This window comes from Typha angustifolia, chromosome 11 (genome assembly GCF_048772165.1).
Source record: "Typha angustifolia cultivar Huaian chromosome 11, ASM4877216v1, whole genome shotgun sequence".
Lineage (NCBI taxonomy): Eukaryota > Viridiplantae > Streptophyta > Magnoliopsida > Poales > Typhaceae > Typha > Typha angustifolia.
The window spans coordinates 10,392,449-10,417,745 of NC_133249.1; the positions used below are offsets into that span (position 1 = coordinate 10,392,449).

At 37.2% G+C, this 25,297-nt stretch overlaps 1 protein-coding gene across 3 annotated transcripts in view; it reads left to right on the plus strand.

Moving 5' to 3' along the window:
• The window catches only part of LOC140770000 (protein virilizer homolog), a 54,444-nt gene that overhangs the window by 20,691 nt on the left and 8,456 nt on the right, over positions 1–25,297 (plus strand). For 2 of the 3 annotated variants that reach the window (XM_073110941.1, XM_073110942.1), the window contains exons 11-24: positions 1,828–1,913; positions 2,713–2,761; positions 4,081–4,147; positions 4,250–4,740; positions 4,838–4,937; positions 19,202–19,335; positions 20,536–20,603; positions 20,677–20,893; positions 21,044–21,259; positions 21,378–21,530; positions 21,608–21,661; positions 21,735–21,946; positions 22,032–22,101; positions 23,598–23,917. In XM_073110941.1, coding sequence (XP_072967042.1) covers positions 1,828–1,913; positions 2,713–2,761; positions 4,081–4,147; positions 4,250–4,740; positions 4,838–4,937; positions 19,202–19,335; positions 20,536–20,603; positions 20,677–20,893; positions 21,044–21,259; positions 21,378–21,530; positions 21,608–21,661; positions 21,735–21,946; positions 22,032–22,101; positions 23,598–23,917 — 2,237 coding nt within the window. The remainder of the gene's footprint in view (positions 1–1,827; positions 1,914–2,712; positions 2,762–4,080; positions 4,148–4,249; positions 4,741–4,837; positions 4,938–19,201; positions 19,336–20,535; positions 20,604–20,676; positions 20,894–21,043; positions 21,260–21,377; positions 21,531–21,607; positions 21,662–21,734; positions 21,947–22,031; positions 22,102–23,597; positions 23,918–25,297) is intronic. The other variant, XM_073110943.1, reaches the window with a different exon arrangement.

Sequence of the window (25,297 nt, forward strand, 5' to 3'; positions counted from 1 at the left end):
CAGTGCCATGGGCCTATGCTAAAGAACCACGATCTATTGAGATTTATTGAGAAAAATCAAGGGAAATTTATTTAAAATCATTAATTTTGGAGCTTAATTGTCGTAAGATCTAGGTAACTTACATGTGGGTTGATCTCAACCCAATTGCTAATATTGGTTGAAATTTCACTAGTAGAAAGTAAACAAAACTTATGTTCCCTAATATTTTTTGCCTCAATTTTGGAAGTGCAAAATGTAGGGAAGCCATTAAATTGGATTCTAATGATGTAGAATCTAAGTAATTCTACTCTATATGGGTTGTTTTCACTTTATTGATTAAAATCTCAGCCACAAATACAAAATTAGGATTTTCCATTTTTTTCCAACTTAAAAAATCATAAAATATAAAGACGGTAAATCATCAAATATGACTCTAATTGGTTTGTGATTCAAGTAGATTTACCTTCAATTGAGCTACTTCACTTTCATTATCGATCAGTTGACTTGTGAACATTGATCGCTCACACACAAGATGATTAGGCGTGTTTGTTGAAGTGATCTTCATTGTTATCGATATGGTAACACAAGATAACAAGTTTATTTTTTTGCCAAGGCTCTTATCGGTTCATTATTTCACTGTAATTTGTGATGTAATTTTAATTAAACATGCATGCATTTTAACTTCACACTTTTATTCCTTGAAAATGACTCATTCTTCTAACACATAATTGTATCTGTTACACCTATGTATAGGACTAAAAGACATTTATTGAGCCATTAAAAGCTATTTCAAGTTCTAAAGAGTTAAACTTTTATTTAGAGTATTAAGAGGTTTGGTATGGCAGCTGTACGATAGGGAATGCCTACAATTGGCATTGCACATGCTATGGAATGTGGTGTGCTGGACCTGGGTTAACAAGACTCATGTCATTGGCACCACAATTGTATTTTCAGGGTCTAGTTTATTTGATATCTCAATTTGTTGGCTACACCATGGGATAATTTTTGTCAGACTTTATTGCTAGCTTTAGCGGATATCCTCACTCTATGTAGTCAGTGACAATTTGGAATGGAGTGGCATGAGGTCGAGATGGGGATGATATAGGGAGGCACAAGTTTTGAAGTTTGAACCTCAACTATTCAGCTAGTTAGCTTAGCTGAACTCCTAATGAACATTTAGACCTGCCTTAGATGATTGGTGGCATAGTTGAGGTACTCTTCATGAACGTAGGCTTGCCTAAGATTCTAATCAAGTTCTGTTTGATTTATGAGTCATTTATGGTTCCTTGAAACTCTCAGCAGCTTTGTTGTTAATTTAAGAGAATGTAATGTTTTAGCAAGATGAATTAGGATCCTTTCTCTTTTAAATATCGTATTAATCTGTTATTTTTGTTCCTTAGCATGTTTCCAGTTAATGTAGTATGTTAGGTCATTAACTTTTAAATATGTGAAATCCATGAAACTATTATCATTAAATCAAAAGATAGTCCTCTAGCTAGAGTAGTACTTGAATAAAATTCATGTATCTCTTTGGTAGGGGAAAGGTAAATGAAAAGAACCTTTTCATGCATAGACTAAACCAAGAGAGAACCCTTCCTACAGGTTACTGGTACTCACATAGATGGTGCGTTGCTCTTTATTTTACTGCTTTATACAGATTCTAGATTATTTTCCTTTGGTTCACACTATTGTAATATGCATATAGGTGTGTATAAATCTATCTGCATAGCTGCGTATACAAAATCCAGAATGAACTAACAGATCTACTGATAAAGTTCGCTCGGATTTTTCAATGCACTTGTTGTCTCTACTTTCCTTGACTTGCTGATTTTTTCTATTGCATTGTAGGGGACTGCTGTTGGTCGCTTGCTTGCAGCTACTCCGAATTCTGATGAGCTTTTATGGGTTCTCTGGGAACTTTGTGCTATTTCCAGGTTAGTTATGTTAGCTTTCATTCAATGTTTCAGGCACGGACATAGTTCTGTTTGACTAGGATGTCTAACTGAGTGACTGATTTGGTAAATTGTGTGCTATTACACTAAGAAAGAGTAACCCACTATAGGTTGGTGCAATGAGCTGATTAGTAATTAGGGAAGAAAAACTAAAACCACATTTGAGTCATGTGTTCAAATGCTTAAATTATAAGAAATTAAAAATTCATATTGTCCATATGATTTTCTTTTTCAATAATGATCATTCATGCCATAAAATCTTCTATGGCATATATAAATTTAAAGGAACATTTAAGTTCTGATTACTCCATAAGTCCATATTTCATATGCCATTTAAAAGCTATTTGAAGCAACATACTTATTTTGTCAACCCTTATGAGATGTTAATGCTGTGAATCACTATAAGAAGAATCTATTTCATACCTCAAAAGGTCTGAATCTTATTAATTCTTGAAAATGTGAACCTACATATTTTGAAATAGGGATACATGGGGAACATATTTTTCATGTAGGATATGAGTGTTAATTCAAATTCCAGAAGCTTACTTTGTCAATGCTTATCAGAGTTTGATGTTGTGGACAACCGCAACAACATTTTATTTTATAACTCAAAGGACCTGAATCTTACTTGTCCTTAAAAAGAGAATCAATATAACATACTTCTGAAATGGGGAAACATGGAGTACAGATATGTAGGATGTGAGTGTTTCAGTGATACATGTTTTTACAATCTAATTATGTGCATGTGGTGCATGATGCACCTTGCATCCAAGTAATGCAGGTCTGATTCTGGTCGCCAAGCATTATTGGCTCTAAGCTACTTTCCAGAGGTATGCTACTAATCTCTTAATTTTATCTGTTTTGGAAGCACAATGATTTTCTTTTTAATTAGGGAAATTTTAAATAATACCCTATAATTTCCTCTTTTTCTTAGTAATGACCTCATCTTTGAGGATTTTATAATTTGATCCCTTCTTTTTCCCTATAATTTTATATTACGCTATACTATTACTTTAATCAACGATGGTCGTGCCATAGGCACGGAATGTGCTGATCATCAGTTGGCACGGCACAATACAGCACGTGCCGTGGCACTTGTCGGCCGTGCTGTAAGAGAAGGAAAGAAAAAAAAAAGGATACTCACTTTCACCTTAGCCGTTGTTGTTGCGAATCGCCGCTCGCCTTTGTCGTCGCCCAAGCTCGCGTCGGGTGCCTTAGCCCGAGGGAGGAGGAAGAGAGATCGAGAGAGAGAGATAAGGTTATTGGTTAAAAACTTAAGTTGCGGATCCAGATAGTTTTTAACTGATAACCTTATCTCTCTCTCTCTCGATCTCGAGCTCTCTTCCTCCTCCCTTGAGCTAGAGCATCCTATGCGAGCTCGGGTGATGGCAATTGACGACGGTGATAGCGATCAACAACGAGTAGCTCGACGACGAGGTCCATGCCGATCGTGCTACGTGCCGGTACACCGTTGGCACAGCAAGTGCCGACCAGCACATTCTGTGTCGGTCAGCACAGCCATCCATGACTTTGATTAACTGCCATTAAGCTAATTCTATGAGTTATGTGACTATTGATATGGTTACTAAAATAACCTTAGAAATATTTCTAATCTAGATCTGCACTAAAGCAAACTGATTATTTATCCACAATTCGGAACCCTCTCCCCCCGAACAAATCCCTCTTTCTCACACCAAGACAATACTCCATTATAGCCCACTTCACCAAATCAATATGCTCTTCGAGCTCTGAATGTTCCTCTCCAACTAGGCCCTTTCTTTCCAAAACAACTTTCAATGGCTTGGTGTAAGCTTTGAACAATTTGAGAAAAAGGGTCTAACCAAGAATGCCGGTTATTAACCCTTAAATGAAATGGAGAAGAGAGAGAAGGGTAATTTATGTATTTTAGAAATTAGCCTTAGTATTCTAATAAAATATTCATTGGTTAATAACTTAATACCTTTCTGCTTGAAAATGGTTGGATTAACTCTCGGTATTATATTTAAATTATAGGGAAAAAAGAGGGGTCTAATTACAAAATCTTCAAAAATTATATGCTAATAAAAAAATAATAAAAATGTAGGGTGTTATTTGAAAATTTCCCTTTAATTATTGAGCTGCAAGTTTAATGCTTGTTATAATGATATAGGCAGTATCAGTTCTTTTGGATTCGTTGCATTCATACAAGGATGTAGAGGCAGCTGATTTGAACAGTGGTAGACTACAAACCCTTTTTGGTCTTTGAGATGAACATTCATCTTTTATTTATTTCATTTTAATATTTTATTAAGTATGCATACCTCACTCACCCAGTTTAGTTATTACAGGAGCGGCTCCGTTAAGTCTTGCCATATTTCATGCTGCTGCAGAAATCTTTGAAGTGATGGTCACAGATTCAACTGCTTCATCGCTTGTATCTTGGATTGGCCTTGCTGTAAAGCTTCACAAGGCTCTTCACTCATCTTCTCCAGGGTCTAACAGAAAGGATGCTCCTACAAGGTTGCTGGAATGGATAGATGCTGGTGTTATTTACCACAGGAATGGGGCTGCTGGGCTTCTTCGTTATGCTGCTGTTTTAGCTTCTGGTGGAGATGCCCATCTTTCTTCAACCAGTGTACTTGTCTCTGATTCAATTGACATTGAGAATTTGCTTGGGGATTCAACCAACAGTTCAGATGGCCAGGTTATTGATAATCTTCTGGGGAAGTTTGTCTCGGATAAGTACTTTGAAGGTGTTGCGATGCGCAGTTCTTCTATAGTTCAACTGACAATGGCATTCCGTATTTTGGCATTCGTTTCAGAAGATCCAGTAAGGACTGTTATTTCAGCTTTCCTAAATAGTATGTAAGTTTTCTTTTTTTTTTTCTAACATTAAGTTTTATTTTATCATGATCTTGATTATGAAGACTGTCGCTGCGTCTCTTTTTGAGGAAGGTGCCGTTACACTCGTATATGTAGTTTTAGTCAACTGCAAATCTATGCTTGAGCGCTTGTCAAATAGTTACGGTCAGTACTTTAATTTCAGCCTTTCTACTATTGGGATTAGTCATGTTTGTTATTTTGTCTATTTATGTGAAATTTTGTGAAGCAGGATATTATTCTACTTATCCAATAACTAAGCTCTGTTAATATGTTGCTGTATCGAATTCCTTTACATTGTGTACATGTCTTAATGCATAAGTAGATAATAATTAAATAATCATGGTAGTATCTTCAAAATAATTGTCTAATGGTTGTTTGTGATTAGCAACATGGATGGCCGTGTTGGTCGGCATTTGCCGTGCCAATAATGACACGGCACTTGGCACGGGGTGTGCCAATGGCACTCCTGTGCTAACCCGTGCCGGGCTGGCATAGTTGTGTGCCGTTCGGCACAGCCTCATGCCAACCATTGTGTCATATAGAACCATTTTTTTTTTTAAATTTTTTTATTTTCATCAGTCATTATCAAATCAACTGATCAATTGATCATTTAGAAGGCTTAGATAAAATTAATGATAATAAGACTAGAGATGATAATAATGATGGTGATGGTAATAATAACGAGACTCAGTTTGGTGGCAGTGATAATAGAGATGAGATATGCATCCCTATTACACAATCTTCTCTGAGAGATTATTTTTATAGAGGACTTTGAGTCTGTAAGTAGCAAGACATTAGAAAAGGTCACCCACAGAATGATATGAGTTTATCATAATTACTATCATATCAATCACACTCACTAGGGCCAGAACACTATTATTATATTCTATATTTATAATCTGCATATATTTATTGTGTGCCTGTGCCTGTGTTCATTCTCGTGCATGTACGATATTTATATCATATCATAAGAGAATTACAAAATTTTTATTTGTATGAAGACTGTGAGATGTTACAACGAGTAATACTATCGGTGAATGAGTTTTTAAGAATATCAACAGTATTTAATGCAACATTTTCATGTTATTCTTATGCCGACAAATGAAGGATTTGATTCTCGTTATTTTACGTTCAACTAGATATTAATTTTAATTATTAAACTATTATCGATTAATATTATGTGTTCAATTATATTATGGAGTGTTCAATCATTAATATTAGTTTTAATGAATGTCTTCAATCATAGTATGTGTTGAATAATATTTATATTTAACTGTTGCTTTATCTTTAATAAAATATGTCATTTACAAAAATAATTTAAAGATAAAATATTATAATGTAAGTTTTAAACTTTTAATACATATATTTAAACTAAAAACTAAAGATTGACATATCAAAGACTGAAAAACATTTTTAAATATCTTAAAAAGTTTATTAAAAATATTTTAAATGCATGCTAGTGGCACGCATGGGCGTGCCACTTGCATGGCGGGGTGTGCCAAAGCGCCGACCGGCACGTGCCGTGCTTATGGTGGCATGGCACGGCACATGCCACTGGCGCTACCATCGTTGATTAGCAGATTCTACTTGCTAGTGTACCATATTTAATTTTACATATGGTGTTGTATAAATGTTCTCTTAAAAAAATTTCTCTTAACCAATATTATGTTTCCATTAAAGGAAGAATTTATTTCTTTTTGTGGAAGAACTCCAATGAGCATGCTTGAAATTTTATTGCTAGATCTTAAAATTTGCTTTTTGGTGGCTCGTATTTGGACATCATAGCTTGATTATTTTCTACTGGGCTGTTATTGATGATTAAATTAGTCAAGTTGTTGAAGTGGCAAGGAGTCAGTTTGCCGAATTCAAATTTATTGTAGGTAAATGAAAGGAAGAATACTTGTAACTCATAAGCAGCATATTAGATTAGGTTAGCTTATTAATCTTGTTCAACGATGGTCGTGCTAGCGGCGTATCGACATGTGGCATGAAGGGTGCCGCACGTCACCCCTCGGATTAGCTTTTCACTAAAGACTCTTCGTCGTCGCCCATCGTGCCCGAGGTCACCGATTGCGATGCGGATGCCCTAGCCCTTGTTGGCTCGAGGAGGAAGAAGACGAGGATGCCCTAGCCCTTGTTGGGTTAGGTCGTCGAGTTCATTCGAATAAAATCTTAAGCTGTGGATCCCGCGAGCAACAATGATGATGACGAAACTCCCTCTCTTGCGGCACGGCCAGCACGTGCCGACCACTTGCCAGCACGGGCCATGCCCATGGGACAGCCCTCCATGATCTTGTTTACGTGTATCATGCTAAATAGTTTTGTTAAACTTTATGAGAATTCATGCCTAGAAGTAAAACATCTTTGAGATTAATATCATTCATCAACTCTTATCACCTCTAAGCCTTAGAAACAATCTAATCCTTGCTGCTTGGTTGCCGGTTAAGGGGAAATCTAGTTTAATTTTTCTCATCTTTTAATAAAATTATACCTTTAATCTGATTAAGGAATATAGGGTGTCTGCTTGTAAACTAGAAAAGTAGTATAATGATTATTCTTAATGTGGCATAAAGTTGAGTAATAGTAGAAATAATAAGTGTTTTGGAATTGCTTGGCTTTTGTCAATTGATTGAAATACATTGGTAGTGGGAATTATTTTTGATTTGACACATTCAAATTAAAGTGTTCCTTATCCTTGTTTGAGGAGTGGAGATTGAAGATATCTGATGAAAATTGACCAAATACCTTTTGGAGTTGATAGATGCAGTCACCGAAATAATATTATTAAAATTAATTTGCACCTCGAAGAGTTTGTAATTTTATGAACTTTGTTTGCAACGTGGAGTTATATGTACGCAATTTGTATTTGTAAAACAACAATGCTAATTATACGATCATAATTAACTCTATATAAGCAATGCCTTTATAGGTATGCAATGCTTCCTTGTAATTGATTAATGCCTATATTTAGGTATAAAATAATAGGTTTTTAGGTATGAAATGAGAGGCTTGATGTAATCTGGGTCAAAACAGACCATCTCGTGGACATTAGGCTCATGGCATGAGTCACTTATCTAGATAGGGAGTTAATTTTATAATTTAATTTAAACTATTTTCAGTTTACGTTAGTTGAGTCAATTTAACATTGGACTTATTGTGGTTTGGGTAATTGGTTAGTCTCCAATATATAATGTGGAGTGCAACCTAAATTAAAGATGTTTTGATGAATAAGCTTTTCTTATTGGGGTGTTCGAACACAAAGAAGGGGCATTCGAATACTTGCATCACGTTCGCAAAATTAGAGACCTTGTTTTGGCCGTTGGAATGCCTTGCGAGGCCATTTGAATGCTCCACTTTGAGAATGATTATATTAAAGCTCATTCTTTGCTGTGAGAATGATTGTATTAAAGTTATTTTTCTTAGTTGTTTGGTTGCTAGACTAGCCTCTAAATATGTGGAAGATAGCCTCATTAGGGTTTTATCGAAGGAACCATGAGTTAACCTATCTTCTCCCTCTAACCGTGCGTCACCTCGTCGTCGATTACCCCTAGCCTCCTTTCACTGTCAGACTCTCCATCTATTTTGGGATACCGATCATCTCCTCCCTCTCTTCACCCTGTTGCACCTTGTGCAAACTATACTCGAAACCCACGTCCACACCATCCTCACCATTATTAGTACCATTTGTCACCAACACTACCACCATAACTCCACCGTATTTTGCCCTAGCTACAGCCTGAATCGGTGAAGGGTGTAAATATAAAAAACGTAGATTAGGAAGTCCGGGTCAAACCTATTTGGTTTCGTAATTTTTTGGCTATGGGAGAATATCTGGCGAATAACTTCCTTCTATTGCGCGGATTGCCTTCCTGCACCCGAGCTTGATCGAGTAGTCGAGGCAGGTCACAACAAATGGTATCAGACCCATCGTTCTTCGGACACCATGACTATGATTAGAGCATGTTTGCAAGAGTCCAAGGGGAGACTTCTCAACCCGTGGACACCACCATGGAAGATTTGGAGGCAAGGATGCCGCCGAGGTAAACCTTGCCACCACAACTAATTCCTCTATCAATGCCAAAGACACCAAGAAGAACCAAGGGCGTAATCACCTGCGATCAGCAGTTTTGATATGAGGCCTAATAGCGGGGCTGATTGGTATTATCGTGAAGGTACCACTGTCCCTGTTCATCCAGCGGCTCCTCCATTACCATCTCATGCTACATATGAGGAGGAAAATGAGGGTTATGACAAGGTTTCGAAACTCGGTTTTGGTATCGGGATCAACTGTTTGGAAAAACGATACTTATTGGCTGTATTGTTTGTATCAATCATATCGGTCCCTCGTATCAGATCGGACTATTTTAAATGTAGAAATATATGAACTTTAAAAACGAAAAGAAAAACACACTCAAAACTATAATAAATTTCGTCTTGAATTAGACGAATTTTTATACTCAAATTATTATTGGAGAATACATGAAGAGAGATATCTCTTCACTGTTGTTTTATAACAGTAACAAAATAGGAGTTAAAAGTGGGTGAGAATGAAAGAAAAAAAAAAGAAACTCATCCGAGTTTACCAAAGTGTGAACTAGCCTAAGGGGCTCATTGAAATGACCGTCAAATAAACTCGGTGAAGTATGAGAGTGAGAGAACAGTGTGTGTGAGAGATAGAGAGTAAAAATTAAAAATTTAAAAAGAAAATAGTTGATGACATCAATTATTAATGTCTTCTAGGTTAGATACATTTTAGATTCGACCTAAATCTTAAAAAAAAAAAGTTTTTAGCCGATATTGTTGTTTTCAGCCGATACGGTCGAAGCTAGCATATATTAGCCGATATTGTTTGAAATAGGACCAAAACCGCTTTGATCCCAATCCGGATCGGTCGATCTGACTTGGGATTGGATAATTTTGGGATCCATGCACTATAGGGGTGGCCGACCCGGAAGGCCTTTGTTGTCCACACCTCTTGAAAGGTGAACAGAATCATCGTTGACGATTCCCCGCGATCGAGCACTGGTACTTCCTCACCACGAAGAGGATGCCATATGGGCTGAGCTTGATGAACCAGCACTACCAAGACTTCCTCCTAGAGCTGTTGGTATAAAGCAGAGAAGGAGAGTATTTCCACTCGAGGAAGAAGTGGCCATCCAAAGTGGAACCATTTGCCTCAACTTTCCGCAATTTAACGGAGACAATTTGTTTATATCAGGCCTATCGAGCAGAATAATTTTTCGAGTACTAGTGAACAGCTAATGCACAAAAGGTGTTATTGGTGTCATTTCACCTCGAAGAGACCGCCTTTCGTCTATACCAAGCGACGAACCATCTGCCGACGTCATTTGTATTCAGTTGGGACCTTCCAAATATGAAGACTTCTAAGCCACCCTCACCAAACTGACTTAAAAGACTACAGTGAGGGCATACCAAGAGGAGTTCAAAGGTGTGAGCAATTGAATACGGGGTTGAATAGATTTCCAACTCGAGCACGTTTATTAGCGGCCTTCGGCTGGATATACAAGCTAAGGTGAAGGTGCTCAGTTAGCCACTTTACTAGAGGCTTTCTTCACAGCTCAAGTGATGGAAGAGAAGCTAGATTGCTTCGGAACACATCAAGGAGTAGCTGGACAGAATCGGAGGCGAAGGATGCACGTTGACAGCCCACACCCACACCTATCGCGTTGGTTGGCCTATCACGTATAGCTGGTATTCACCCTCTACCATGGTCAATTTTAGAAGTGAGGGGACCTCTTACAGCCCCTATTCAGTGACTCACACAAGCCCAAATAGAAGATAGCAGAGCGAAGGGTTTTTTTTTTTATTGTGATGAAAGATACACGGCAGGGCACAAATGTGCTCGATTGATGACAACGGTGATGGTGCTAGATGACGTGGATGAAGATGATGTTGTTGAACCAGAGGTGGAAGTCTAAACCGAAATCTCATTCCTAGCTTTTGTAGGATCTGTCGCAACGACTACTATTCGGGTTGATAGCACCATTAAAGGCTATGTCGTGCGGATACCCATCGACATCGGAAGTACTCATAACTTTGTAGATGAGCGGCTGGTTCAAAGAATGGGCTTGACACCGAAGCCAATCTCAGGCTTAGATGTGATGATTGGAGATGGCACGACCCTTTGAGTAAATAGCGTGTGTCGACAGGTAACTTTGAAGGTCCAAGAATATGCGTTGGAATTGGATTGTCACCCATAGGCTCTACGGGGAGCAGATGTTGTGTTAAGTACTCAATGGCTCTATGGTTTGGGTCCCGTTACATTTTACTTCAAGGATATGTGGTTGGAATTCAAATTTAAAGAGCAACGTGTGCGGTGGAATGGTATTTGGTGAAGCATGGGTGCCAATTTGCAATCGATGGTTGGGCTATCCCAAATTGGGTGTTATGAAGACTTTTTACAGATGTTTGGGTTGCCTAAACCTCCTTAGGCTATAGGAGATGCTTTGGAATTGCCCCGGCCACCGACAGCTCCACTTTAGACCATGGTAAGTGCGACATTACAGCGGGTTGAGTCGAATTTGTGTCAAATCGGTTTGGCCGACTTAGGCCTTCTTCCAAGTCTAGATCCTTGCAATAAATCAAAGCTTAAAGGAGTTTGCTATAATGGATTAAGGGTGATTGAGCTCAACTTCAAGATGATGTAAATGACTTGACTTAAACCAGCACACCATTTCGGACCGATCCGCATGAATCGCGTTGAACAAAATTGAAAGAGCAACTCATCCACCTATCATTTTGAGGACGAAGTGAGCGGAAGTATAGTGGATTGATGTGATCCGAGTCGAACTAGACCACCTTGTGTAATGGCTTATGACTCGAGTCACTTATCTAGATAGAGAGTTAATTTCAACATTTAGTTTAAGTTATTTCCAACTTATGTTAGTTGAGTCAGTTTAACATTGAACTTATTGTGGTTTTGGTAACTAGTTAGCCTCTAATATATAATGTGGAGTGCAGCCTAAATTGAGGATGTTTTGATGAATAAGCTTTTCTGACTAGGCCGTAGAATGCAAAGAAGGGATGCTAGAATGCTTGGAAGATACATATCGGTCGGATCGGCCGTATCAATCGCCTAGATTGGATCGAATTTTTTAATGAGATAAAATTCTAAATATTATATAAAAAATGTAAGAAAACTTCTAAAATTTAGAAATTTTTTTACCAAAAGTAAGAAAATAAAGAAAGGAAAAACTACGGTGCAATAAAAATTGAAAAGAAGAGATTAGAAAGAAGTGAGTGGAAGAAAATCAAACAAAATAAATAAAAGGGACAGTGGAAGAAATGAAAAAAATTGAGAGAAATAAAGAAATAAATTAAAAAATTATATATTGAAGTTAGTTGGAGTTCGTCGGAGTTAGATTTGTGTTGTTGCAGTTCATCGGAGCTAAATTTTTTTGTAAGAGAAACAATAGTTATATCGTAAGGAGGGAAAAAGAGAAAGAAAGAATGAGAAGAAAGAGTAAAAGAGAGAGAGAAAGAGAGTTCAAATCAAGCTTGGATCGGGATCGGCTGATCTGGCGAACCATGCTCACGAGGCCGTTCGAACGTCCCGTGGTGAGAATGATTGTATTATGGTTATTTTTCTTAGTTGTTTGGTTGATTAGCTAGCCTCTAAATATGTGGAAGGTAGCCTCATTAGGATTTTATCGAAGGAATCATTGAGTTAATCTATTTTCTTCTCTCTAATTTGAAGCTTCTCCTTTCTTGCTCAAACCCTAGCCACGCGCCATCTCGTCGCTGGTTACCTTTAGCCTCCTTCAACTGTCGGATTCTCCATCTTTCTTGGGATATCGATCATCTTCTCCCATCTCTTTCTTCACCCTACTGCACCTTATGCAAACTACACCCGAAACCCACGTCCACTCCATCCCCACCATTATCACCACCACGCGTCACCAACACACTTCCATAACTCCGCTATATTTTGCCCTAGCTATAGTCCGAATCTATAAAGCGTGTAAATACTAAAAACGTAGATTAGAAAGTTATGGATCAAACTCATTAGGTTTCGTAATTTTCTGGCTACAGGAGAATATCTGACGAATATTTTTCTCCGACTGCATGGATTGCCTTCCTGCACCACCTGAGCTTGATTAGGTCAAAACAAGCCCTGCCATTTAGTCTTTTAGCAAGATAAAATGGTAAAGTCACTTTATGCCTAAACTCATTCTAATTGAGGAGAAAAATTAGTTCACTTTATCATTCAATCTAAAAGTTCCCGTTCAGTTTAATCATATTTTTAGAATGGATACGTGGGTGGTAGGGATGAGAGGATTTTTGACATGACATGTGAAACAACTTTAGTCAAATCGAGGGTAAATTATAATTGAGATGGTTATGTGGAACATGGATGGATGAGAGGATTTTTGACATGACATGTGAAACAACTTTAGTCAAATCGAGGGTAAATTATAATTAAGATGGTTATGTGGAACATGGATGGCCGTGCTGGTCGGCACGCCCTATGCTGACTGGCACTTGCCGTGCTAATAATGGCACGGCACTTGGCACGGGGTGTGCTAGTGGCACACCCCTGTGCCGACCCATGCCGGGCTGGTGATTCGATTCGGACTTCATCGACGTCGTCTCGAGCATGGATTCACTTTAGGAGTGTTTTTATTTCATGTTTTAGTGTTTAATTTCTATTAAAATAAGTTTTCTGTAAGTCGCGTTTGAACGCGGTCGGGTGAGTTCGAATGCGGTCGGTGAAAATTGTGTTTTTAGGGTTAATTTGAGTTGTTGGTTAGCCTATAAAAGGATGTGGAAGGCAACCAAAGTCATTATTGATTATTGAATATTGAGATTGAGTTTTGCCTTGCCTCCTTCGTCTTCTTTGCTCCCGTTCTCTCAATCCCCGGCGACGCCGCTTCTAACCTCCCTAGACCGGCTAATCACCCTAATCCTTTAGGGGTGGCCCTCTCCTCCCCTTTCTTCCAATCTATCCAACACTTGCCCTAACCCTTCCATCAACCATAACCCTTCAACCACCACTTTTTACCGGTGTCACCCCATTAACGCCGGTCCACCTTCAACCACACCATTACCTAGAATCACGTGCCTCCATCCACGGATACAAAACAGACCATCTGACCTTCGTCCACTAATCGGACGATATCTCGAGATCCCCATATCCGATTCGCCTGAAACTAGATTTATTGGAAAGCTCTTTTTTGGGTCTACAACATATCAAAGTTTCACGGCGATCCGACGGCGACATATTTCGGGATCTTATTTCAAAGTTCCGTGCCAGATCTAGTCCAGATCAGGAAATTGGAAGAGATCGAACCTTAGCCTAAGGGGAGATCGTATCAATTTGGTATCAGAGCTCCATAGCCCGAGGCGTGATCGTATCAGCTGGCACGGCTATTCGCCGTTCGGCACAGCCCCGTCCATGCCAGTCATTGTGCCATAAGGAGCCATTTTTTTAATTTTTTTTTCTATTTTCATCGGTCATTATCAAATCAACTGATCAATTGTCATTTAGAAGGCTTAGATTAAATTAATGATAATGAAACTATAAATGATAATGATGATGATGGTGATAGTGATAATAACGAAACTCAGTTTGGTAGCAGTGATAATAAAGATGAGACATACGTCTTTATTACACAATATTTTCATAGAGATATTATTTTTACAGAGGATTTGAGTTTGTTGTTAGTAGGACATTAGGAGAGGTGTACCGACAGAATGATATAAGTTCATCAGAATTACCATCATATCAATCACAGTCACCAGAGCTAGAATACCATTATTATACTCTATATCTACCATCTACATATGCTTATGGTGTGTCTGCGTCTATGTTGGTGCCGTTCATTCCCGTGCATGTTCAATATTCATATCACATCATAGGAGAATTATAAAATTTCTATTTGTATGAAGACTATGTAAAACATTATAATAAGCAATACTATCAGTGAATGAGTTTTAAAATATATTGGTAGTATTTAGTGCAAAATTCTCGTGTTATTCTTATGTTGACAAATAAAATATTTGATTCTCTTCATCATTTTATATTTAGCTAGATATTAATTTTAATTATTAAACTATTATCAATTAATATTATGTGTTCAATTATATTATGAAGTGTTCAATCATTAATATTAGTTTTAGTGAATGTCTTCAATCATAGTATGTGTTAAATAATATTTATATTTAACTATTACTTTATCTTTAATAAATATGTCATTTATAAAAATATTCTAAAGATAATACATTATAATATAGGTTTTAAACTTTTAATATATATATTTCAACTAAAAACTAAAAATTGATATATCGAAAATCGAAAAACATTTTTAAATATCCTAAAAAGTTTATTAAAAGTATTTTAAATACGTGCCAGTGGCACGGCAGGGCGTGCCGAGGCGTGCTGCTCGGCATGTGCCGTGCCGATGGTGGCACGGCCATCGTTGATGTGGAATGTGATTCAAACTAGCATGAGCACTGTTTCTAATCTGATTTAGGGATAATCCTATGTTTGCTTAAAAATCTATAATGGTGTTCCTTAATCTAGAATGAATCCATTAACCAACAACCAATTGAGGCCTAATCTATTTTATTTCTTAGTTCAATGTGGTATTAAGTGCAAAGAGTTCAAAATTTTTAAAAAGTTGAGGAAATCAAATTTCCTTTTCGTTTCCTACATTTTGAAGATCATAGCCCTAGCATGAAATTGTTGCCACGATGGGTATCTTTGACACAATGGGTGCTGCCACATATTGTACCAATATTGGAGGATATAGGCTCATCATGGCATGACATGGGGCTATGCCATCGGCGCTCCTCATGCCAACTATCTGTAGCCTATTGGTGTATACCTTGTGCCAGATGTATATAGCTCATTGGCACATCCGTGCCCATTGGCGTAACAATCCTTGCTGAAAAGTGTCTTTAAGATATATGCTTGACGTAAACTATTATACATAATGACTAATGAGTATCTTATCTGATTTGATACAACTAGAGTATTGAACTCAGTAGAACATCATCTAACTATGGATTATCTCAATTTTTGAAATCTAGTCCTCCACCTCTTTTATTTAGGGAGCTAATAGATCTTTGCTATTAATCATTGGATCCAAAACAAGAGTCATTTCTATTGAGCTTCGTAAATTGCTTTCTCTTTGCTTTATGCTGTAATGGCAAAATACTAATTGTTTCTAATTTTGTGTGCCATATTCAAATCTTTGTATGGATGAGAGATAAAATTGTCTAATTTCATCTGCATTAGTTTAATGAAATTATTTGCATTAGTTTTCCTTCATTATAAGAGTTAAAGTTCTCCTCATACCTCATGTTGGCCGGATTATGTTGTAATGCAAGCCCATTTGGTTGTGGGATAAGAACAAGCAAGGATAGGATAAGAATAAGAAGGATTAAGGACTTTTAATGGGGTAAAAGATGGTGCTTATTTTATTTTGGTGTTTGGCATGCATTGAGACACCCTACACTGTTTACCATTAAGGTACATAGATCAAAATTACTGCGATTTCTGATTTCTTATTTTTACAAAAGAAATTGTAGACAAAAGGACACGTTGAAGATTATAGAGGCTATTTGTTGCTTGGAGTAGTGCTAGAATTCTCTACAAGTGCTTCAATGGTATTAAAGTTGCCAAGAAATCAAAACTTTTGTTTATAACCATTGTCAATGCTATTAATATTATAAATATTTGTGGAGTTGTTAAAAAAATGTGGGGTAAGACAACTTTTCTGTAGTGGCCTTCTATATAAGATCAAAGTAGAGGTGCAAAGATCCAAAAGCACTGAAGCAATCTATATATCTGACTAGTTTTGGTACCAAATTGGTGTGATCCAATCAAGTTTGAAACTAAATTGATGTAATCCAACTAGCTCTGATACTATTAATGATGCGATTAACTAGCTTGGATACCTCTAATGATGCAACCCGGTGAAGGATTGCAACTGAATCCTTAGATTGCAAAAGGCTTTACTAGCTTGCTATTTGGATGCGGTGTGCATCGGGCTTAGTGAGTGCACCCACTTGAGACTCAATTTCTGAAGGTGGTGCTGTGCAGAGCTTGATTGGTGCGCACCTAACCTATTTGGCACTAGAGTTTTTCTGATACACCTTGTTAGAGTATTTTCTTATTGCATTAGTTGTTTTAATTTTTATTAAAATTAAAATTCCTGTAGGTTGCGTTCGAACGCAGAACGGATTGCGTTCGAACGCCCTTGCAAATACCTGCAACAGGTTCGCAAATACAGAGAACGCGGTATTGAAACGCTTGCATCGCGTTCACACATACAAAGAATGTCTTTTGTACGTACGTTTTAACACAATCGACGGGATTACACTAGGATTATGGTTAGTTATTATTATTAGGGCTTGTTTGCTAGCCTCTATAAAGGTGTAGATGGCAACCAAACTCATTATGGGATTGGATTATTGATTTTTTGCCTCTTATCTTCTTTCTATTCTCTCTACCTTAATCTCCCTCCTTCCTCTTCATCAACCTACCATCTCTACCGTTGACAAGGTCTCTCCTAACTTCTAATCTCCTTCGACTGTCGAGTTCTCCCTCTTCTTTAGGATCTCAACCACTTCTTTCTTTTCATCTATATCCTTAACAACCTCCACCATCCACCCTTATCTCCGTTAACATTCATAACCCTATCTTCCACTCCACCCGTCACCACCACCATCACCCGCACTAAATCGTATTTTCGTCCCAGTTGTAATTCGAATCTACGAAAGGCGTAAATATAAAAAATATAGATCAAGGAGTTACGGATTGATTCTACTTGATTTCGTAATTTTTTGACTACGGGAGAATATTTGGTGAATATTTTCTTTCGGTTGCATGGACTGCTTCCTGCAGTAAATTCAGATTTTAAAGGAATTGTTCCGTAACTTATCATTGGTATCAAAGCCTATCTTTTGTTATTGTAGAACCCATCATTTTCTCAAATTCCTAGAAGTGGTGCGCATCGAGATCCATGGGTGCGCACTAATGCAGACTGACTTGCAGATTAGGCTTGTTTTAGCTTGCTGGTCTGGATGGGGCTTTAGGTGGCATATAGGGATTGAGGGAGGCTGATTGGTGGTAGTTGGATTGAAAGTAGGACTATGAAAGGCTTAGCTAGGTGGTATTGGTATAAAGATCTATATTTTGGATACAGTAAATGGGTAGCTTGAGCTAATGTGGGTGATAGTGGAAGATGGCTAGGGTTGACATGTGGGGCGACTAGAGATGGAGATTGATTGTGGGTTGGAGTCTAGAGGTGGTAGGATGACCGAGTGGGGTAGTGGAGGTGGCTCGGCAATGGATGGTGGTGGTGGTTTATAGATACGATAGATGGCCAAAGACTATGATTAGCTATGGCAAGGGCAAGGGCAAGGACGAGATTGTACGGGAGGTAGAGATGGATAAGGCAAAGAGAGACGAGGGGGAAGAAGTCTTAGATGAAATAGACGGCTAGGGCCAAGATAAATATATATAGAGAGATAGAGAGAGATAGAAGAAAAGAGTAATCTATTCAATAATTTAATGCATGCCTAAGATACAAGCCAGAACGCCCAATTTATATGAATTAAAATAGTCTTAAGGTAACTAAAATCGAAAATGAAACAAACTAATAAGCCTTAGATCACACTTCCGCCTAAGGTGGAGTCTGAATTTAAACAGATTTTCAAAACCAAAAACGTAGATCACAATGCTACTAATCAATCTCTCTTATTTCGTATTTTTCGGATGTCTTTTGATAATTTGTTGATTATTTTTTTGGAACTGTGCAGATTAAATTCCTGTAATTCAGGGATTCGGTCTAATTTGGACTCGTACTCAATACAGACTTGGACTATAACAAACACAATAATAACCTAAAATTGTTTGAGGCAGTAGAGTGTAAGACATTTTCTTTGAATTTCCCTATAAATGTTACAATTTATATTTGCTGATAAGTGGAGGTTTACTCGGGCTTTCCCTGTACCATGCCTGCAGTTTCACTTATGTTTTCCCTTACAATTTTCCAACACATTTTAGATCGTCTGACAGAGTTTCATGTAGTCGCATACCTTCCTTTAAGTACACTTGTCAACTTATTGGTTACTAATATTCTTCAGTTTGGAGACCATTTGCAGTTCTGATTTGATAATCTATCTGTTAGCTAGATAAACTATACATGAAATTTCACTAGATTGTCATTTGTCATGTTTATTTTTCAGCTACTTATTTCAGAGCCTAGGCTGGTGGATACTGGATAGAACACATGGTCTTTATGTACTCCTTGTCTTGTGACTGATGATGTCTTTGATCTATACTCCTTCAGCAATATCTATATCATCATGATTCTCTAGGTGTTCATTGGTTCTATACTATGCAATTTGCATTTGAATTCTGATTGTTTTTTCTTCAGATTATCTCGTTGATGAGGGAGCAGAATTCAGCTCTACAACTGACTTGCTTTTGGACCGTAGTCATGAGCAGAGCCTTGTTGATCTTATGATTCCCTCTCTTGTCTTGCTGATTAATCTCTTGCAAAGATTAAAAGTAAGGTTTCAAAGCACCAAATTTGAGACTATTTTCTTGCAAAGATCTGATGAACTATGCTAGGAAGATAGGAGCTGATATGTAATTATTTATATCTAGATGTTTTAAGTGAAGCATCTGCTTAGCAGATTATCTTCATTTTATTCTCAAATGATACTGAAGTCCAAATGCCTGTCCAACTGAGTGCTATGTAAGGTCATGTAAGACGAAGATTGCAGGCAGCTGATTTCCCTTCACTTTTAAGTGGAAAAGATGGAACTTCCCTGATAACACCTTTTCAAGAGTCAACAGTTGCTAGCTATAGTTGTTTTAGTTTGATGAATTGAGTTTGGTTTATATGACTGAGTCAGTTAACTATAGGCTAATGCTAGGATAGGAAATAGCGCAAAATGAGTTGGATTATCACAATAAATAAAATTTGTAGCTTCAGCCTATGTCAACATATTGACAATTATATTATCTTCAGCTCTTATTCCTTCATCTTTATATTTATATCTTATTTTCTGTATTGACTGAAACTTGGTATTAAAGTAACGATAATATGGGACACCGAATCATAAGTTCTTGTTTTCTTTAATTATCTTGTTTCCAAAATATAAAAAAGGTATGATAGTATCAGAGGTTCCTTTCAAGTTTCAACCATTCAATGGAGAGACTAGGGAGGACAAGATGCTTGCAAGCTCTTATTACTGATGAGGTTATTTCCATGACTCCTTGGATGTAAGAGTAAGCCTATTGCCACACTAAATGATGTCAATGTCATGTATCTTCTTTTCAAAGTAGTTAAGAAAATGAGTGAACTAGGAAACTATTTCAAATTAGGTGCAAGCATTTGTCAGTGAAAGCGGATGTTTTTCAGTGAAAGGGATTCATTGACTATGAAAGTGTTTTTCTTAAAGTTTTGATCATTTTCTGCACCTCATGTCTTCTGTAGGACTTAGCAAACTACTTCTCCTATTAGTTTAGAAACATACCTTTTTAGTGAACAAAATGGCTAGATTTGCATCTCACCTATTTTACTAAAGTATTTCTTGAAATAAAATTATTAAAAAATACTGAGTTATATTGTCATTGTTTTTGTAGGATATAGTATTTTTGTTGTTTGACAAAGTATTGTATTCTTTGACCTATAATTTTTGTTTTTGCTATTAGTTTCAGGATAATTGACTATTTGTATTGGATATAAATCAATCTTTGTAGGAAACGAAGGAACAGTATCGCAACAAAAAATTACTGAATGCACTTCTACAACTACATCGGGAAGTTAGGTAAATATACTCTACTTATCTTCCTCTTATTGATAGAATGTATATTATCTGAATCTGAATGTTACTACTCCAGCCCAAAACTAGCAGCATCTGCAGCAGACTTATCCTTCTTGTATCCTTGCTCTGCTCTTGGCTTTGGTGCCACCTGCCATCTTATCACGTCGGCGCTTGCTTGCTGGCCAGTGTTTGGTTGGGCACCAGGCCTATTTCATTGCCTTCTTGAAAATGTCCAGGCCACTTCGTTGTTAGCCTTGGGTCCAAAAGATGCCTGCAGTCTGCTTTCCCTGCTGGTATGCATGTTTCTCATACGCTTTTTTTTTATGATTGTAAAATGATGATGCATTTGATGCTTCATGATCTGATAGAACTGTTAGGTATTTCAATTATGTTTTCATGACTAGCATGTCTAACAAATATAATGTGGCTTCTTGCATCAAAAGGGTGATCTATTTCCAGATGAAGGTATATGGCTGTGGAAAAATGGAATTCCCCCGTTGAGTGCCATTAGAACCTTGAGCATTGGAACAGTTTTAGGACCTCAAGTAGAGAGCGAAATCAACTGGTACTTTAAATCAGAACATCTGTCAGTACTACTTATTCGGCTGACGCCACAGCTTGACAGAATTGCACAAATTGTCCTGCATTTTGCAACTTCAGTATGTATAGGATATTCATCTTTTTCATTGTTCAATTGACTTGTTTAGACTATTCTGCTTGTTATGTAATTACATGCTATATTGTTAATTTGTGATCTTACCTAGTTATTTCTTACAGGCCTTGGTAGTTATACAAGATATGCTTAGAGTTCTCATAATCCGTATCGCCTGCCAAAAGACAGAATGTGCAGTTGTCCTCCTACGACCAATTATTTCTTGGTTGGATGATCATGTTGATGAAACATCCCTATCAGATATGGATAGCTTTAAGGTAATAAGATCGTATTTTCTGTTTTTTATTTTACTTACATCTGATCAACTAAACTTGGAGCCATGGATCATGTGTAGGTGCATCAATTACTTCATTTTGTTGCAAGCTTGTCGGAGCATCCCACAGCCAAGGTTACTTGATTTATATTTGAAATATAGTCCTGCTACTTAGCTTGCTTGCCTCTTATTATTCTTCTTTGTACAGATATTATTATGTAAGACAGAGACTGTAAGGATACTTAGGAAAGTACTACAGAGATGTACAAGTGCATCATACTCAGAAGAAAAGCTGATTTTGGAGAACAGAGTACCTCCCAAGAATGTCACTTTGCTTGGTTGGAGGCTTCCCTTATTGAAGTCTTTAGCATTCATCTTCAATTCCATGTTATCTGTGAAAGAACTGCAACTGCATGATGAGTAAATCCTTAACTAATTATTTTGTATTTATGTGATGAAGTGTTTTGTGTTGTTTACTCTTAACGCCCTCCCTTGAAAATTATAGGTTCTTGCATGAGAGCATTAGCGTAGAAGAAAGCTCCTTAATTATGTGCCATCTCTTGAAGTTATTACAGGTAAATTATGCGTTTTGCTAGGTTATGGTTGTCTATTTAAATGACTTGGGGTTGACTTTGCAAGTAGATGCAATGCGAATAGGAAAAAGTCTCTAAACTAATTTAATTGTATAATGAGTGAATTAATTATTATACCAATGGGATTAATTAACTAGCAAATATTTCTAAATGGCCAAGTTAATAATGCCCCTAATTTTTTAAATGGTTTGACTATTTTAAAATTTTACTTCTGAGTACTTGGAAGGTGATGGGCAGTTTTCATACTTTGTTAGGAGATGAGTAATTTACTAGTTAATATTCTGAACAAATTGGGCTTCTTGGTCAGAAAGTTTAATTTTCTCCTATTAATAGAACTGTATAGTTCTTCATTATTTATCTATTTAAGAAAATTATTTAATTAGTGGGATCTCTGCAAAAGAGCATTCGTGGTAGTCATTTACCAAAATTACTGATCCTTGGAGTTATTTTGTTGTGTTTCATATGGAAATCATTTAAACTCTTCAGTCCCAACTATTTGGAGTTGGCTATATGGATCCTTTTCGTCCATTAATCTCTTTATACTGCTATTGTTCTCTATTTTCATAACTATCTTGGATTGAATGTAAGAGTCCCTTTTCTCAATTGAATAATTCTAATAGTAGTTTTCTTCTTTGTTCTTTTAGAGGAAATTGTAGGATACTTGTTAATCAAGTTTGATTGAAACTTGAAAGCAATTCATTTTTTAGGCCTTAAATTTATATCTGTTTTGGGTGTGCTCATGGCCTGTTGACCATTGGCATAGTCTTTGTGTTGCCTTATCGACTATGGAAATTTGCCATTGCAAGGGGAAATCTAAGAGATTTCGTCAGTTCAATTGCGTTGCCTACTGTAGCTACTGCTGTTGGAGGGAAGGAGAGAGAGAGGGAGAGGATGGTGCCGCTTTCACTGCTCAATGATTTAAGAGAAGTGGGTAGGGAAATCGTCCTGTTATTTCTTTGAGTATGAAGTCTAGGTTTAAGTTAAACCCTGACAAAATTATATATTGACTGAAAACCTGCATCCCATTTGTCATTTAAATTCACCTTCAGGTAGATAAAGATGAGGTTAGGGGAAACCTTCTTTTTAGCAATGGCAGAGGGTGATTGCAGAAATAACTGTTATATTAGGATCAATTGATTATCTTTTGAACATTGCTGGATGTTGGTGAGAAACTATGATATCTTTAATTAAAATTCTTTACGTTGACATTAACTTAGAATTGATGAAATGAATGTCTTTCATAATGTTGGACACCAGCTGTCAATGTCAAGTGGGAGAAATTGAATGTTTCACAATTCATGTGTAAACATTTGATAGTAGTTTGTTCCGAGTCATCTGATGTCTTTTCTGGTTTTGGTAATATAATTCCTGTCAAATGTGTTTTTTGAACCATTTTTCATTTCAAGTTGGTCGATCTCGTTTGGCTTATTTTTGTCCTCTGTAGTGTTGAGCAATCATGATAAATTTTTTTTTGTCAGGTACTACCAGTTGGAAGGGAATTATTAGCATGTGCCATAACTTTCAAGGAGGTAATTTCTTCTTGTCCAGGTAGAAGTGCTCTTGCATTGATCTTTTCACAGATCCAATCTTCTAATCAAGAGGACCACGAACAAGATGAAATGGATACTGATGATAACTATTCCAATGAGTATGACTGGAGGCAGTCTCATGCCTTCTTGAAATGCTGGAAGAAGTTTTTAATGTCCCTGGATTCTACCGACTCTACTGGGAACTTAGTAATAGAAACAGTATATGTGCTATCTTTGAGTGCTATTTGCCTTGCCTTGGAAGGTGACAAGTAAGTTTCTTTTTTCTTGTCTTGAACCAGTCTTTTCTCTCCATCTTGTTTCTTTTACAGAAATATTGTAGATGCTTCATGGTCTCTATTGACAGAAATTTATGATGAGTTTATAGAGAAGTGTCTTTTTTTTTTAAAAAAAATTTATACACAGCTAAATTTAGATTTTGCCAATGTTCCAAAAGGTGTGTCGGAAAAAAAGGATGACCAAGAGGATTCATGGTGTGGAATGGATAGCAGGTGCCATGAATCCAACGCGTATCACAGATCATTTATATTTTCTTAATTGGCTATGTTCCTTGGTTACTACTTTAGCATTGATCTCTTCCCTCTCTTCTCTCTCTATAAAGGTTTTCATGGTGACTTGAGCTTATGAGAATATTAAATGTGCAATATTGGAACAACTACTAGCAGTTTTCTGAAAGGCAGTTCGATGGCCGCCTAGGCGTCTGCCTTGGTGTTGGAAGCCGCCTAGGCGTTGGTTGCTTGTGGACTGCCTCGCATAGGCCATATGTGGCCTAGCAAGGTGGCTGAACTGCATATCCGGTTGTTGCCTGTCCATGTGCAGGTTTTGTCGGCGATTTGCCGGTTTGAGGCACCATTTTGGCAATTTAGGTGGATTGAGCAATGTATGGAAAGACGGCCATAGGTGGCGGGCAGTCACCCCACCGCCTTGCTAGGCTACATATGGCCTATGCAATATATACAAAATAATTATATGTGATAATATATTTATATATATATATTAATAGTGTCATTTACAATCATAACAACATTATATCATAATTTACAAATATGTATGTATATGTATGTATATGTATATATACATATATATATATTCATATTTATATTATATACTTTATTAATGCTTTTAAAATTAATAGGCTCTTTGGGTGCATGCCAGCTAGTGAGCGGGAGAGCTTTTTGGGTGAGCACGTGGCCTTTTAAAGCTTCTTTTTTTTCTGAGACAGTCCTTCTCGGCTTCCTCTGAGAGATCCTTTTTTTTTTTTTTTTTTTAAAGAGAGAAGGCGATTACCACCTTAGTTGCTGCTTGCCGTCGGTGGCGTTGAGAGTGAAAGGGAAGAAGTAAAGAAGAAATAGAAGAGGAAAAGAGCAGAAAGAAGAGTTACCTGTCGGTTGCTGCCGTTGTCGCTATTGCTGTCGTTTGCTGCATCACTCGAGAGAATGGAGAGGAAGATGAGATATCGATTCGATATTAGGGTTAGGGCTAGCAACTATTTTTTTTTTTATATAAAAAAATTTAGTCACTAATTATCCATTGGATAATATGACCTTACTCGACCTGCTATAACAATGAAGGGGGCTGCATGGGCCGCCAAATGACAAGGCGAGCCCCTAAAAAACAAATGGCGGCTTTCT